Source organism: Trachinotus anak, unplaced genomic scaffold (genome assembly GCF_046630095.1).
Source record: "Trachinotus anak isolate AG129_WGS33_773 ecotype Australia unplaced genomic scaffold, CSIRO_AGI_Tana_v1 ptg000019l, whole genome shotgun sequence".
In the NCBI taxonomy this organism is placed as follows: Eukaryota; Metazoa; Chordata; class Actinopteri; order Carangiformes; family Carangidae; genus Trachinotus; species Trachinotus anak.
In genome coordinates this window covers 23,028,549-23,044,513 of record NW_027273870.1, presented here as the reverse complement: position 1 = coordinate 23,044,513, position 15,965 = coordinate 23,028,549, and the positions used below count along the sequence as shown (strand labels likewise).

At 40.6% G+C, this 15,965-nt stretch overlaps 2 protein-coding genes across 4 annotated transcripts; both read right to left on the bottom strand.

The window, feature by feature from the left end:
- Positions 1–3,604: 3,604 nt before the first annotated feature.
- Positions 3,605–11,222, bottom strand: tnip2 (TNFAIP3 interacting protein 2). Of its 3 annotated transcripts, none has more exons than XM_071505114.1 (6): positions 10,674–11,222; positions 5,832–6,128; positions 5,538–5,627; positions 5,097–5,360; positions 4,843–4,959; positions 3,605–4,712 (listed from the first exon to the last, which is right to left on the bottom strand). In XM_071505114.1, the coding sequence occupies exons 1-6, from the start codon at positions 10,677–10,679 to the stop codon at positions 4,440–4,442; spliced, it is 1,047 nt and encodes a 348-aa protein (XP_071361215.1). In that variant the 5' UTR covers positions 10,680–11,222; the 3' UTR covers positions 3,605–4,439. The 3 variants fall into 3 exon arrangements, with proteins under 3 accessions (XP_071361215.1, XP_071361214.1, XP_071361213.1); XM_071505113.1 differs by lacking the exon at positions 10,674–11,222 and adding an exon at positions 6,605–7,531 and having other exon boundaries at positions 3,605–4,709; XM_071505112.1 differs by lacking the exon at positions 10,674–11,222 and adding an exon at positions 6,605–7,513.
- Positions 9,227–13,388, bottom strand: sfrp2 (secreted frizzled-related protein 2). Its single transcript, XM_071505118.1, has 3 exons — positions 12,398–13,388; positions 11,985–12,065; positions 9,227–11,697 (listed from the first exon to the last, which is right to left on the bottom strand). The coding sequence occupies exons 1-3, from the start codon at positions 12,897–12,899 to the stop codon at positions 11,393–11,395; spliced, it is 888 nt and encodes a 295-aa protein (XP_071361219.1). The 5' UTR covers positions 12,900–13,388; the 3' UTR covers positions 9,227–11,392.
- Between the last annotated feature and the right edge of the window lie 2,577 nt (positions 13,389–15,965).

Here is a 15,965-nt window from a genome sequence, read left to right as displayed (position 1 = left end):
TGCCGGTCCATTGCAAATGGGGCTAGACAATAATATGTACTGTTTGCACTGTGAGGAATTTTACCTACTGTAGCTGTCTGCATATCTGCGGCTACACAAGGTTGCAGGGTGAGTCACACCCTCGGATATATGTTCCTTTTTGGAAATCCACTAATTGATAGTCATAGTCAATCTACAAGGCTAATTAATGTAACTGAGTCATGTAGATCCTGAGGTTGTTTCAATTCTACATTTGTAGGTCAAACAAAGAAAGGCAGCTGCCACTAGGCTACTTCAGGCATTTACATGTAGCAGTATTTCATATATGCACATGAAACTCTAGGGAAAATCGAACTGAGGCAGTTATGAAATCAAGTACATTCCCTCAGGGTAAAGTGAGCGTGAAATGAGGTCATGCTTTGGCTTATCTAGATGTAGATGAGTTCATACATACTTTTCATAGTGTACATCAGCTGTGGTAATTCTGCCTAGTGTTTTTCCACCAGTTTGTTTTGAATGAAAAAGAGGCACAATTACATTTTTGTAAACTTTTTGTAAGCTATTCCCTGCTGAGCATCTCTTTCTGCCATACAGTGCTAAAAATATGCTCGAGTCGATGTGTCAGTGATGTTGACTTTCAGTTTGTTCATTTTTAGTTGCTAAAACCTATCTTCATTCTTACTTTAAAAGAAAACTAGATTGGAGTTTTAAACAGCTCAAGTTTAAAAAAAACGTCCAGATATTGTGCTGTGAAAGTACAGTATGTTTATCTCTTATGTTTAGAGTCAACTGGATAATGTGGAAGAGGAAGTGGGTTACAGTAATGTTCTTCGCAGTGACTGCTTCCTCTTAACTTTTCCAAGAGTAACTTCTTAAAACCCAGGGATTTCACTCTGAAAAATTACCACTCTTACAAATTTGATGAATGACAGAACTGTGGTAAATGCAGTTCTGCACTTCATGTAAGACGAGACAAAAGGTTTTGGTTTGTGAGCGCCACCACAGCAGATATGACTCATAATTTATTTCAGGTATGAATGACTGTCTGGCTGTTTGTGGAGCGCGCTCGCTCTCAGTCACCGGTGATGTAAGATCGGATATACCACATTTAAGCAAATGCCCCACAAAACTACGCAAATGTGTGACAGGCTAATGTAGGCCGTGAATAAAGCATCAAAATGGTGCGGATTTCTCTTTTTTGAGACATGAAGAGATAAGAGCCATTTAAGTCAACCCTTTTCCTTAGTTAATAAAATATGTATGTCTGCAGGAGTCACCTAAACAAAGCTTCCATCATGTGTCCTTTCAAAAAGGTTTCCTTGATTTGAGATTTGCTGTAAAAAACACAATGGTGCACTCAAAGCAGTCTGACAATGACAGGGGAGAGCGCCAATAGGATTATTAAAAGGGTTCAGAGCTGCCTTGTAGCTTGTAATCACAACACTGATCTTTTCATTGTCAAACGCCTGGAGCGCTTCAGGATCACATACATTTCCACAGAGGGACCCCCCCCCCCCCCCCTTTCCTGGCTGCAGTCTGCCACCATGTTTTGATGGCCAAAACCTTGGACTTCCTTACCAAGAAGCCTTAATAAAACAGTCCTCAAACATCTACCTCAACCAACATACGTTGACTTAAAATGATCCGCTCAAGTCGACAGCAATCCGTTTTCACACAAGCTTCACTGCTTTTTTGGGAATTCCCTTGTGATGGCGGGAAATTCCCATTCTTTTAGGATACACACAAGATTAAAGGCCATATCTATCCATTCTTTATTTGTCTGGATAAGTGTCAGGCTGAAGTTTAGCCTCTCTGTTAAAGTATATGACTGCTACATCAGTACATCCTGATGCTTTGAAACCAGGTTCCAACAGGAACTGATCTGTCATTCAGATCACCTGACTTTTTTTTGCTAGTACTTTGTTTCTTAGAAAAGTTCCCAGACACTCAGGTGGGGACTTGTGACCTATTTTTTTTCCACTCTCAGATTGGTGGGTAGAGCGTCTGTGTGTGGAAGTTCAGTCACTTATAGCCCCTTTTGTAAACGTGTAGGTGTGAACTGCTGGTGATGGTGGGGAATCCCTAGAAGACTCATGGCTCATGGCCTTTTTCTTGTATGTATTTTTGCCCAATACGCATGTGGCCGACTGAAAGACAAGATACTCTAGTTGCCCTTTAAAGCCAAAATTGGACCCAGTCATTTTGTGGGCACATGAATTAGAGGGAAGCTGTTGTGTTATGTAAATGAAAAAAAGTGTTAGAATCTAATTCAGCCACAAATATTATCCCCAGTTAGCTGATGAGTAAGATATCATGTGATGTGGCCCGGTGTCATTTGAATGCTTGGGGACTTGGGTGATGTACCATCTCTCATACCTTTTCATTTTGTTTTTAGAAGTAGACCTAACTTTAAATCTTTATATCCTTAATTCAAGTATTCGCAAAATGATTTGACCAAGATTTTTACTCCAAAAATCTATTATTAGAGATTTACATTAAAGGATTTTTTTACATTTCGGGAAATATGTGTATTTGCTTTGATCACAGAGTTGAATGAGAAGATTGATACCACATGTCTGTACCATAAATATGAAGCTACCTTTAGCTGTTGGTTAGCTTATCTTAGCATATAGAGTGGAAACGGGGGGAAAGAAGCTATCTTGGCTATGTTCAGTGGTTACAAAATAGGCTTTGTATGTTTACAAGTGAGTCAGGTTAACCATTTCTCCCAGTCCAAATGCTTGGTAGCTTCTTATTTACCTTACAGACATGAGTAGTTTTATTCTTCTCATCTAACTATGGGTAAGAAAATGAAATAGCAAATTTTCTTAAAATATCAAACATTTCTTATAAAGAATTGAGTGAATATGTAATGAGAAACCCTGAATGAGCTTGTTTCCATTTGATCTAGAAATATACTATTTTGTAATAAAGTGGTATCTAAAGCCAGACTAACACTTTTGCTGAATAGCAGCTACATTTACTGTACTGTTTATGGATTAAACTTAATTTATAACTTCTCTTTTGAAAGTTACATAGTCTTATTTTGAATATGCCATCATCTGATCAGAAAACAATGCAGCAAAAAGGGTATGTGCTCACTGACACATAAATACCACTGTTGCTGTCTTCTCTATGCACTGCAACTGCCTACTTCCTTTTAGAAGAGGGGATGTCCAGCTTCCTGTGCTTACTACACCAAACCCATGACAACTGATTCACCAAACAGCACTGTTTGTGTCAAAATGATACTTCACAGCCACTGACTGCAGAATTTTTTTTTAGTCACCAACTGATCTGCAGACAGTTGTTGAGGGTTTGGATGTAACTTGAGCTACCATAGGCCCTGTAGTGTTTGCTTCAGCCACACAACAGCTGGGAATCTGGCTGTCACAGTACAGCGTGCCCATTCAGGCAACACTGGGAAGGGGGTTTCCACTGCACACAAAACACACACGTGACATAGATGGACACACAAACACACACTAAAAGACATGCACACAGACTTAGATTAAGCAGCGCCAACATTTTCGTGGTTAGGCTGTGATCTGTGGTTATAGCCTGAGGCTGCAGCCTGTCAAAAATTAAAATACATCACGCAATAATAAACATAGTTAAAACTATAAACAATCTAAACAATCTTTTATTACAAAAATAATGTGCCAGCTTGAGAAAAACAGCACCGGATATCAGAAAATAAGCATATTGTCAGTTGGGATGCAGTCTTTGCATACACTGTTTCAATAAGTGGATCTCAGTTTTTCCAGTTGTAATGCATTGAACATTTTTGATCCCAGAAGTTAACCAGGAAAAGAAGACATTTCTTTTGGCAACAAAACATTGCACTAAAATCTGCCTTTTCCAATTATATATGTTAACAGAATAAATATTAATATAATAGCTATATATTTAAAATCCATTTTTGATATATAATTTACAGAACAGAAAAATTTAAAGTTCAATCAAAAATAAACTAATAGCACCACATTATCAACTAGATGTCTAGACCCAAAAACAACAAGCTTATGCATCATGAATCTTTAAATTGTACGATCCTACGATTAGTTTTTGGCTAAATGTCAAGAAAGTGCAACAGGTTTGTAATTTGACACATTGAGGTATTTGATGATATTTGATATATTGCATTGACATCCTCTTACCCTCCACAATAATCTCCTGCAGTGCCACAGGAGAACACTCAGAAGCTGACACTTACAAAAAACAAAACAAAAACTATGCAGACATAGAGAGGCTTGATGAAGTCATTTCTCTTGCAACAGGGGAACTGGGGGTTGTACAGTTTTGCTTCCCTATGCACAAACATCTTAAGTCAGTTGTTTAAATTGTAGTCAAGCCTCTCCAAACGCCATAGGTTATTTTCTGCCGTGTAGTGCTGCTCATCAGTGTTCAGTTACTGTCAGCAAAAAGATAAGTGTCTTTTCAAATGAGTGTTGTTTTGTTTATAGTTTGGCACACTCTTCCCAATGTTTCAGGTACTCTGCAGTGTCCCTGTCATTGAACTTGGCCTGGCACAGTGGGCACTGTAACTCTGACTGGCCTTCATTCCAGGCGGGACTCGGTGTTGCTGCTGCAGCTGCAGGCTGTTGCTGCGTTTCAGCAGTCGTCCTCAGTAGGTGCTCTGCATCGTCCTTCTGTCGCCTTGAGGAGATCCTGTGTCCTATGTGAACACGACACATGGGGACCACGTCTCTGCTCTCTCTGCTAGCTCCCTGCTGAAAATCGTGAGGCATAGACACTCTTAGGATTGCACCCACCACACTTCAGTTAAATGCTAACCATAAAAAGGAAGTGAATGCTTCCATGAAGGGACTCATCCAGGTCATTGAAGGGCTGTGGTCTCACCTGTTTGTGTAGCTGCTGTTTTAATTGACGAACCTGCTCCTTCAGGTCTTGGATCTGGCCCTGTGCTCGCTCTCTGTCAGTTCGCTCCGACTTAAAGTCCTCCGTATAGATAAGGACCTGAGGAAGGAAGAGAAAATCAAAACTTCAGTTCTCATGTTTCTCTGAAATTAAGTTTTTTAAAAAACACCAGATGCTACTAGAGCTGTATATAGTCACATTATACATATGCAGACTCAGATTCAGATAGTACCAACCTGCTGCTCGAGTGTCTGGATGCGCTCTTGGTCTTGCCTCCTTATCTCCTCCACTTCTCCACCCAGCCTTGCACACTCGCTCATCTTCTCCTCCAGTAAGCCATTGAGCCTGGAAATCTCCTGATGAAGCAACCCATTGGTGACAGAACCCAGCCCAGGCATCAAGCCCTGCCCACTGGTCTCCTTCAGCCTCTGACATAAACCTCTGATATAGTCCTCCCTGCTAGAGTCATACTTCTGCCACTGAGAATTCAAACCTTGTACCTAAAAAAAGGGAGAAATTACAAAGATTAGACCATCTGATAATGCGGCACATTGGATATTACACTGTTGAATATACCATACAACTGATTTTGTATGAAGCATATCAGTACTGAACTTATGAGTAATTTAAATTTATTAAAGAATTGTTATTGAGTATAACTCTAGTTGAAGACTTACATATGCCACCCTCTGCTTTAGCTGTTTATTCTCCTCTTGAAGTTGGTGGATTTGAGCATGAACACCACTCATGTCTGAGGACTCTGCAGTCTGTGGAAAATGGTGAAAGAAGTTACAGCAGCGCCCTCCCAAAGAATAAAAAATACAGTACTAACAGTGCAATCAAAGAAATGTGGGGATAATTTGCAGTGCTTTGAGCACAAGCTCCAGTGCAACAAGTGAAGAAATATGCCAGTCACGCCATGAAGCCCAAAGTCTACAACACATCCAACAAAGCAGAGGCATCACACACACCTTAGGTCTTTGCTGCTGGGCCGTCTCCTCCACTTCTCCTCCCTTATTCTCCTTCTCTAGCCTCACTAGCAGCTCCTGGCACACCTTCACAGTTGCACCAAGCTGACCACGCAGCTGGTCGGCCTCTTCCGCCAGGGACGTGCAGAGGACGGCTCTGGTGGCCTCGGACCGCTCCCTCTCTTCCAAGGCTGACCGCAGCCTCTGGATCTCCTGGTCCTTCTCGTGGTCTGGCTGACACCTGACACTCTCCAGCTCCAGCTCCTTCTCTCTGAGCTGCACATTCAGCCTCTGGATCTCCTGGGAGAAGACAGGGTGATGGACTGCATGAGCACATTGGTTTGTAATGTGTAATCTTATAGTGAATTTTATTTGTTAGAGATGCTATACAACTAAAAATTTATTATTCTAATTATTGCTATTGATATTTGCTGTTTGATTTTCATTAAAAAATATATAAGATTACTTTTCACAGAAGATGTCTTTGAAAATATTCAATAAAAATGTTAAAATCAATACAGCATGAACATCACAATAGTCTGCAGGTTAAAACTCCAGCAGGATGAAAAATACTTCATGTTGAAATCTAAACCTCCCTAAGTTTCCCCTTGGTATCAATAAGGGGTTTTAAAGCTCTATTACTTCTTGCTAATACTTGTGGGAAATGTCCCCACGTTGGACAGACCTGCGCCACTACTCTAACTTTTCTCCAACTTCAGGCTCCAGTGTCAACAAACACTTATCTGCATGGAACAATTTTAACAATATATTTTTACCTCTTCTTGTCGAGATGCCTTGAACTCCATATCGTTCCTCTTCTGTTTCAGTTTGCATATTTCTTTACATAAGCTCTCCAGCAAAGACTTGGACGGCCCTATGAGCACAGGCTCTTTCTCTCCCACCGTCATGTATATCCTCTCATATCTTCCCAGCCTGACTTTTAACTCTGCAATAATGTTGTCCTTTACATGTATCTGCTTCTTCAGGAGGTCGATTTCCTGCTGAGTCTCATGATAAAGAGTATTCAGGGTGCTGTAACTCCGGATTTTGTCTTTCAGCATGTCGTTATCCGTGCTCATGCTGAAGTTATCCATTGCGAGCTTCGTATATTTAACAGAAAGAGAAAGATCACCTCTTAATAATCCAACATTTGACACCTCTGCTCTCAGCCCTGAGTCTTTAGAAATGGACCGAGGAAGACGATTGTCGGAGATGTGGCGCATCAGTGTCGAGAATATTATAACAGTCTGCGGGGATTTCCTAGGGAACTTCCCCGCGTACTTTTTTGAGCTTCGTCAAACTGAGCCCTGCCTGGTTTAAAAGATTCATCGCCGACCGTCATTGGGGGGCAAAATGGTTTTATAGCCCGTTGGCACAAATGGTAAAGAAAACACAGACACATAAATTTTAACTACAGGCTAAAAAGTTTTAAGCTAGCTTCCACCAACGGCTGGAAAAGTAATTCTGGCGCTGCGTTCAAAGACAATCATCAACTCGATTACTCCAGGAGACAGGCGCAATTAATAAGTGCTTCTGATTTGCAATAGCAAGTGCTCCTAGAAGAAAGTCGTTTTAGTTTCATTAATTAACCTGGATGTGAAAAAAAAAAAAAAAAAGTTTAAAGGTTAAGTTTACAGCCCACCTAAAAGTTGTTGTCGTAGGCTTCAAGAGAAAGCAGCTACAAAAAGACCAAAAGAAAATAAAGTCCCCTATTGTATTTTAAAATCAATACAATTCAAAGGCACTAATTTTCCCAACGGTAGTTTACAGGGTTTCCACGCACCCCACCCCCTAAACGTCACATCAGGGCTCTTCTATTGTCATAGCAAATTCCCCATGTAGCCTACGCCAGTTATTTTTTAGGGTTGTTCATCTTCGCCCAGTAGATCTTGTTTTTTCCCACATTTTTGAATGCATCATGATTGCTTGTCCCTAATCAGGATACGACCGGTGTGTGTGTGTGTGTGTGTGTGTGTGTGTGTGTGTATGTGTGTGTCATAATACATCCATGGTGTGTGTGTGTGTGTGTGTGTGTGTCATAATACATCCATGGTGTGTGTGTGTGTGTGTGTGTATGTGTGTGTGTCATAATACATCCATGGTGTGTGTGTGTGTGTGTGTGTGTGTCATAATACATCCATGGTGTGTGTGTGTGTGTGTGTGTGTGTGTGTGTGTCATAATACATCCATGGTGTGTGTGTGTGTGTGTGTGTGTGTGTGTGTGTGTGTGTGTGTGTGTGTGTGTGTGTGTGTGTGAGTGTCATAATACATCCATGGTGTGTGTGTGTGTGTGTGTGTGTGTGTGTGTGTGTGTTCTAGCTGTCCAGACTATTACATGAATCATACAGTATGAGTTATGGCTGATTGTTGGATGGCTCCTAAAGATCTTTGGGGTATTTCTATTTTCTGAAATTTTGGAAATATCTGTTACTGTTCCAAATTATGAATGACTGCAATATTATCCTAAGTGCCATTATTACCTCATGATGATTTAGTTTTGGCGTATAATATCACTAATTTTGTAATATTCCTATGATATACTGTATAGGGACTACTGTATTCTTGAAAAGTAAGCAAGGGAAAATGCACACAATGACACATTAATCCACAATTTGAGTGCAATTAAAAATAATTATGTTATAATTAAACACATGTATTGCTTTTTGCAAGAGCTTTATATACACAATACACAGCAATTAATACATAAGCCCTTTGTTAATATTTAAGCTACCTTAGCAAAACTCCTTTAGGACCAGAACCTGACCTACAAGAACACAGTACTTCTGAGCCTGTCAGGTCAAAATGAAACCCCTGTCTAGACTGTAGGAGTAGTAAAGGTTTTGAAGCAGGCACTGAAGAGGCTTCATCAGTTCTACTGGCCGATGGGGAGTCCCAGGTATTTCTGGGTCAATCACACTATACTGTCACATGAAAGCTGTAGGTGAGTCATTGAAATCACATGGTAGTCATGTGACAGTTGTCAGAGCCACATGGATCAAGGTGTGAAGTGGTACAGAAACCATGTAGAATAGATGGCTGTCAGGATGGCATTTAAGTCACTGATACTACAATTCTTTTTGGCTACCAGCTGTTTTATTGCCACCTTGAAGACACCAGTGAGGTGCCTGAATGTGGGAGTTCCTTCCACATGTGACATTATATAATAAATCTTTTAGACTGTAGATTCCACCTCTTCTCATTTGGTTCACACCTCGATTCATGTGACAGCCCTTGACAACTCATGTGCCATCTGTGTGATTCACTTAGAGAGGTGAAAATGTCTGGGACTCCCCACCAATCGGCAGAACTGATGAAGCCCTAAAACAAGTAGTGAGATGTATCTTAACTCGGCTCCTACATTCCAATGGATTGATTCATTGTGACCAGTCAGTACAGTCTTAGGTAGGTAAAGGTTTATTTTATATGGTGCCAGAGTGAGAGACATTCATGTTCAAATGTATGACACATGAAGTAAACTTAGGAGCAAAGACAATGTGTGGAACAGTTTTAAAGCATTGGGGCCTCATTCGAACCCACAGTTTGTGAGCATTGTTTCAGCAGTACAAGAATTTCGAACAGTAATCAAAGCAGTGAAAGACAAATAGATATCGGGAACAAAATAGGTGTGACCAGATCAAAAAATATGAAATTAAAGACATGTCTGCAAACAAGCGTGAAAAGCCTACATTAAATGTGACTGTTGACACAACAGTCAACATTCACACAGTCACATTCACACCCTTCCCTCATGCAATGCAAATGTCACCCATTAGCAAGTATTACCACTGACTTCCACTAGATGGCGACGTTTAATCAATAATACATTCTGTAGGTTTTTTTTTGTTTTTTTTTTTTAACTGTGGCCATTAGGGTTATTTTTAAACTTCTTTTATTCAAGAGTGTATTGGTTTCCTGTTGATGGTCAAATGTGAACTTGCTCTATAAATGTCTAGTTTTGTTATTTTTAGAAACAAACAGTCAGTTCATGAATAATTTCAAAACATGTCAGCAGCTTTTAATAGCTGGAAACTTTATACAAGAATAAAAGATAGTATTTGATATTTACACAGTAATACTTTCAAAAAAAATACTTTACATTGCACACATACACACTGCCACATGGTTATTTGCGCTAACCGAGTTACTGCTCATCAAATCAACACTATCAACCATAACTCAGATATTCATCGTTAATACCAAAAACAAACACACAAAACAAAACAAAAAAAAAAAACAACAACAACTTGTGTTACTCATAGAACAGGAAGAAAGAAACCAAAACTTTGCATAAAAGTTTAAATGATGTGAAATTCTGGAGTAGAAAAATATTTGTTTTATCATACTGTGGTAGAAAAGTATGCAGTGGCTCAAGTACAAAAGTGTTACCAAGAATAATAAAATGTTGAAGAGGAAGAGAATATAGCCAGCTATCTCTCATTTGTTGCTTGAGAAAATGGTAGGAATATAACAAACACAAACATTTTGTCTTTGATCGCACACTACGCACACGGCTTCACTCAGTATGCACCACACAAAATGACTCCAGCTTTGGGTCTTTAGGACTAGGACAGAAATTAATGCCTTAATGCCATATTTAGAAGGGCTTTAACTCCACCAAAATATCCTACCAGAGCCCTTAATACCTTAACTGTGGGGTCCGGTCTCAAGCAGCCAAGGTCTTTGACTCTTGTAATGTAAGTTGCTTTTTTAAATAGGAGTTTTGTATAGAGCCTGAACACTTGTTTGAGTTCACCCTGTTTGAGCCCCCCTCAAAGAAGGTAGAAAACATCTTTTTTTTGATACCAGGAGAGAAAAGAAAAATATCGTAAAGTACGATAAACTCACCCTCATCTGCCGGATTTAACAGTAGGCCACACCTGCCACTGATTATTAGAGTCAGTCATTTTTAATCCTGGATTCAAAGCTCTGCTAGTTTTCACTCTAATCATGTAATTAGTGAGTCCTCTGCACCTGGGACACCAGCTGAGTGCAATTAACTGCAATTAATGAGGTGACAGCAAAGACGGCTCCCAGGGAGAGGCACTTGAATACTGGCCACTAGGGGGCGGTCGGTGCAAAATGAATGGGAGTGAATGGATGAAGGTCACAAAATCTCACATTACTGCACCTTTAGGAATCTGTCTTTCTATATTTACTTACCTTTGTGCCGTGCCAGATATAATGAGTGTTTTTTGCAACCAAAAGTTGGCTTTTAAAGTATTTTGGCCTTATTGGTGAATGTGGTTTGAGTGTAGTGAGACATAACACCTTACAGAAACTGAACATCCAGTTTACATTTACAATTGTAGGGTCAATTAAAAACATGCTATTTCAGCAATGCAGACCTTTGCACCATATCACCTAGTTTTAAAGATTTAGGGCATTGTTGATGATAAATCGATGGAAAGACACATAAAGGAATGTGTCTTTGAAGGCCAGGGAAACATTTTTGTTGGACTCTAGAGAATAATCTTGACTGCAAACCAATCATGAAAGTGAGAATGGGGAAGAGCTCAGCTGGACTTTATCTTCAACAGTAACACATGCAGTTTTTTTTCCCCCTCCTAGCACTGCAGCTTGCGGATGCTGCGAGAAATCCTCTTAAACTCACGCTGGCCCTTCTGCCAGCGCTTCAGCGAGGTGATGACCAGATGGCCGTCCATCTTCTGGCCCATGACCAGGTAGGCAGCGTTGATGTCGTTCATCTCCTCACAGATGCACTGCAGGCCGTCCTTCAGCCACAGCACCGTCTTCCTCAGGTCATGCTCCGTCACGCCGTTCAGCTTGTAGATGGTTTTGCTCTTGGTCTCCGGCACTATCTTGGTGTCACCGTTGATGTAGGAGATCTCCTTGACTTTGATCTTCAGGGCTTAAAGCATGCAGCAGAGAGAGTAAGGATTGGGGAATGGCTCACAAATACCAGCAGCTTTTTTGGCATGTGCTAATGAAAGCCATCACTAAATACATATGGTTTGGTGCTAAAATGCAGGGGACATCTTAGTCACAATACAGAGTGTTTCATAGATCTTTGTAGTGACAAAAAAAAACATGTCCAGCTGTGAAATTTTGCCTGAAATCTCCTGGAATCCCCTCCCATGACCTAACCCAGCTTCACCTTAGGAACTACTGCTATTAACAATGAGTGGGTGGACTTACCAAAGTCATTCTTGCACAGATTGTCAACAATTTCGTTGTCATTGTCATCTGTCTCCTTGCAAGCATCGCACACTCTGGGCACTATAGCAAACAAATTAGACTCAGTTAACAAATCTGTGATTACCAGTGATGAAGGAAACATGTTATGTACAAGTTAATATTACATAATCTGCCACAGTTCAACACAAAATATTATAATAGTATCTAAATATTATCTATAGTATGGGACACACAGCCAGATATGACCACAGTGGATTCCCGGACACATGAGTGAATCAACTGAAAATCAAATCATTCTGTTCACACAAGCATTTTATGAATCGGTAAAAGTCCATATGTGGTCTATCATTAGTTATGTGCCACTAAGTGACTTGGGCATTTATGCGCAGGTATACAGTTCAACAAAACCTCACCTTCTTTGGTGACTGGCACAAAGTTGTCGATGGCTGCAGGTGGTATGCACAGGTCATTGTCTAGTGGGAAACGGTCGCAGTCCAGCATCTTTGGCCAGGGAAATCCAAACGCGGACATCACGGGCGCGCAGCCGTGCTTGACGCTCTCGCACAGAGACCTGCACGGCTGTATGGGCTCGTCCAGGTCGTCCAGACACACGGGAGCGAAAAGGGAGCAGAGGAACTTTCTCGTGTCGGGGTGACATTGCTTCTGCACCAGCGGGATCCAAGACGAAGCTTGCTGCAGAACCTCATTCATGGTTTCGTGGCCGAGCAGGTTCGGGAGGCGCATCTCTGTGTACTCTATGTCGTGGCACAGCAGGAGGTTTGCAGGAATTGCCTTGCAGTTATTCTTTTTGTAGAATAACTCGTGCTGGCCAAAATTGTATAATCCATGGATGGCTTCCGTGCAGGGTATTGCTATCAGCCACAACAATGACACTGCTGAAATGAGGGCTCTCATTTTGTTTGCGCGTAAAAGTTGTAAAATTTGAACACAGAAGCTCAATCAGGGGCTGCAGAGCATCAGTCAGATGGATGGAGCTTCCGTCAGTGGCCAGCCCCTACTGTACCAAGAGGTTTTTCTTCCAGGCATGTCTGGGTGGAGTCTGGATATTGTGCGTAAAGACCGCTTCTCCATTCAGCACACTTGGTTTCCTCATATCAGGTGAAACTTGTGGATACCAAGTCAAAGAAAATCCCCCAAATTCTCCCTTGTTGCTCCTCAGGGTCTGAGAGATATTTCTGATTTCCAAATATAGCTCATAGTATTTTATCACCGTTTTCTTAACAGTTTCCCTCTCTATTTCATCTCCTGCTCCTTCATGGAAATCATAACAAAATGTCTCTGACAGGTTTTCCTCATTACGCCCAAATCAACAGAAATATATCCTGAGTGACCCTTTAACTTGCTGCTTTTTAGGCCCACGTTGTAAATAGTTTGAAAATGTTGTCAGTGGGGGCATTTAGCTCTGTTCAGTGGAGCGTTAATTTTCCATCATTAGGAGTATAGTGGTGAAATCCTCTGGGCATGTCTGCAGGTTCATACCACATGATGAAATATTGTTTGCCCTGGTGTGAGAGGGAGACCTCCACTCAGCACACCCAGGGGTGAAACCAAATCTGCCTTCTCCTGCTCTGCAGCTCTGGCTCCTATCCACTCACAGACCCCCTTGAGCTACAGTCTGGTCTGCAGACAAGCAGTGTGGTTCTTCTCAGGCTTGTCCCTCCTCGTGGTGAAACAAGTGAGCACTTCAATCTTGCATGTAAAGTAAAAGCCTTGAGGAACTTCATGCTAAAAGGGTCAGTTCAACCATATTGCAAAAGCATATTTTCCCATATGCCACTTGTTTTTTCAAGATTTGCAGATATTTTTGTTTTCATTTACCCAGATTGGAGATATCTGGGGCTGACTTCTGCTGCCACCCCAGAACAATGGAGCTAAATTGAATTTATGTTGCACCTACAGCAACGAATGTGCAAAAAATTAGTGTGCAAAGTGGCACATGTGGATTCCTGTAGTGTCACTGCTCAGTCTCTCAGAACCTCCTGCTCTCTCCACTCAGCAGCTCCTTCAATCATTCAAAAAGGTTATGAGTCATTTGTTTTAAATATGTGGAAAAAAAGCGTTTGAATTGAAAACACAGTTGCAGTTTATTTGCTCCGAATTAAACTTGTCATTAAAGTTTATAGCTCTACATGTGCCAAGATTTTTTTTTAGCAGAACTGAACAAAGAGAATATTTTGGGTGGAGGTGCCACTTCATTTTTTTTTCATGTGAAAACAAGACAGGGCGTATAAATGATTTGGGTGAGCCCAACATGTATAAATAGTGCTGCACTCTTAAATTAGGTGTTAGATTGTGTTGCTACTGGAGATACAGTGTTTCCCAACTCCTGAACAAAGGAGTCTGAACTCAATAAGATGCCTCATCGTGACTCATGAATCCATGTCACTCACTTCCATGAACTGATTAGGCCTACTATACAGCAGTGAGGGCACATGTTGTAACTGCGGACTGATGTGGTTCAGCAATGTATTTTTCTTATCTGGAATTTTATTGCAAGGTTTTTATGCATACAGGTTTTTAAGATATCTGTCTCTGAGATTTCTGCCACCACGACAAATACAAGATTGAAGAGAAATTTGATTGTTTTTTAATGTGTAACTTTTTGTCAATAAATGAAAAGACCAAAATCAACAATGAACTGATCCTATGAATAAGTACTGTCTGTGTACCCAAAGCCTTATATTGCAAAAAACACATAAATGAGATGTGGTTTCACTGAGTGACATGTGTCTTCAATGTGATGAATAATCACTGTATTTTATTTAGAGCCAAGTGCTGTAAATACTCACTAGTGCACCAAATGTATATAAATCCGCCGCTGAGTCCTCAAAAATGCATAATTTACCCCTGTTTGAGTAATATTTACTAAAATCTACAGTGCCCAGTTGTTTCAGGACATTATGTTGCCCTTTTATAGAATGAAACCATGTAGCTGTTTTTAAAGATCTCTGTCTTCACTTAGAATGAATGGGCCTGGGGCTGAGTGCCACAGACAAGAAGAGGAGGTGGGAAAGTTTTGAGAGAAACTAATGCGTTGTTGGTTTTGCTCTCATGATCTCAGTATTTATTGACAAAAATATGGAAGAACTGTCTTATCCTTTCAATTTGCAACCCAATCTCTTAGAAATTACATTTATTATATAACTAACTTGCTTTCCCAAGGTGAGGTGAGGTGAACAAAATTGCTGTCTTGATTATGCACAGAAACAACATTTTTAAAAATTAATAAAACACTACATATATGAACAACAACGGAGTTGAATAGAAGAGGCCGAGGTTTGCACCCAGGCTCCCATCTATGGTTAGGCAGCCAAAGCACTTAGGTTAAGATTAGGGAAAGATCATGGCTTTGGTTAAATGTAAATAAACATATTTTGTCTGAAGTCACTGTAAACTTTTTATGTTAAAAAAACCAGACCACCAAACCTTTCTCTAACTTTGACCAAGTGCTGTGGGTGTGGAAACATAACCACAGGATATAACAATAACTGAATACGCTAAAAACACTTTTCACAGAGATTGTATCTCCCACAGAAACATTCTTATGAAGACAGTTGATAGTGAGGTCTATAATTTGGTTGAACTAACACTTTAAAGTGCAAAAATGTATTTTGAAATATGTCAAGATTAACAGCATGACGAGCCAGGGACCCAACTGGTTTTTCAGCCTGTGTCAAAGGTTGAACTTGCTTTTATTGGGCAACTTTCCCCCTCTTATCCCCTTTCCTTCAAAGTGTGTTACTTCTCTTTGGGTCTCTGTAGAAACACTTATACAACCATTTAAGGGCTAGAGTCCCCTGTTAACCTGCAACTGGACTCCTTTTAGATGAGCAGTAGGTCAGCTGGCCAAACTGTACCTGTGGTGTGGTAGGTCACATGCTGACCTTTCTTAGGTAACCAAATGTGATCAGCTGTAAAGACCTGATGTGCTCTTGGGCGCACTCTCGAGGCATCAGATAC

What these genes read in the sequence shown, in the direction of transcription:
- sfrp2 (XM_071505118.1), bottom strand. Translation starts at nt 12,899, where the DNA reads ATGAGAGCCCTCATTTCAGCAGTGTCATTGTTGTGGCTGATAGCAATA. An exon ending in TGTGCCAGTCACCAAAGAAG is followed by an intron (nt 12,066 to 12,397) that starts GTGAGGTTTTGT and finishes TGTTTGCTATAG; the next exon opens with TGCCCAGAGTGTGCGATGCT. An exon ending in TCTGTGCAAGAATGACTTTG is followed by an intron (nt 11,698 to 11,984) that starts GTAAGTCCACCC and finishes GCATGCTTTAAG; the next exon opens with CCCTGAAGATCAAAGTCAAG.
- tnip2 (XM_071505112.1), bottom strand. Translation starts at nt 7,051, where the DNA reads ATGCGCCACATCTCCGACAATCGTCTTCCTCGGTCCATTTCTAAAGAC. An exon ending in TCCAGACACTCGAGCAGCAG is followed by an intron (nt 4,960 to 5,096) that starts GTTGGTACTATC and finishes TTCCTTCCTCAG; the next exon opens with GTCCTTATCTATACGGAGGA. An exon ending in AACAGCAGCTACACAAACAG is followed by an intron (nt 4,713 to 4,842) that starts GTGAGACCACAG and finishes CACGATTTTCAG; the next exon opens with CAGGGAGCTAGCAGAGAGAG.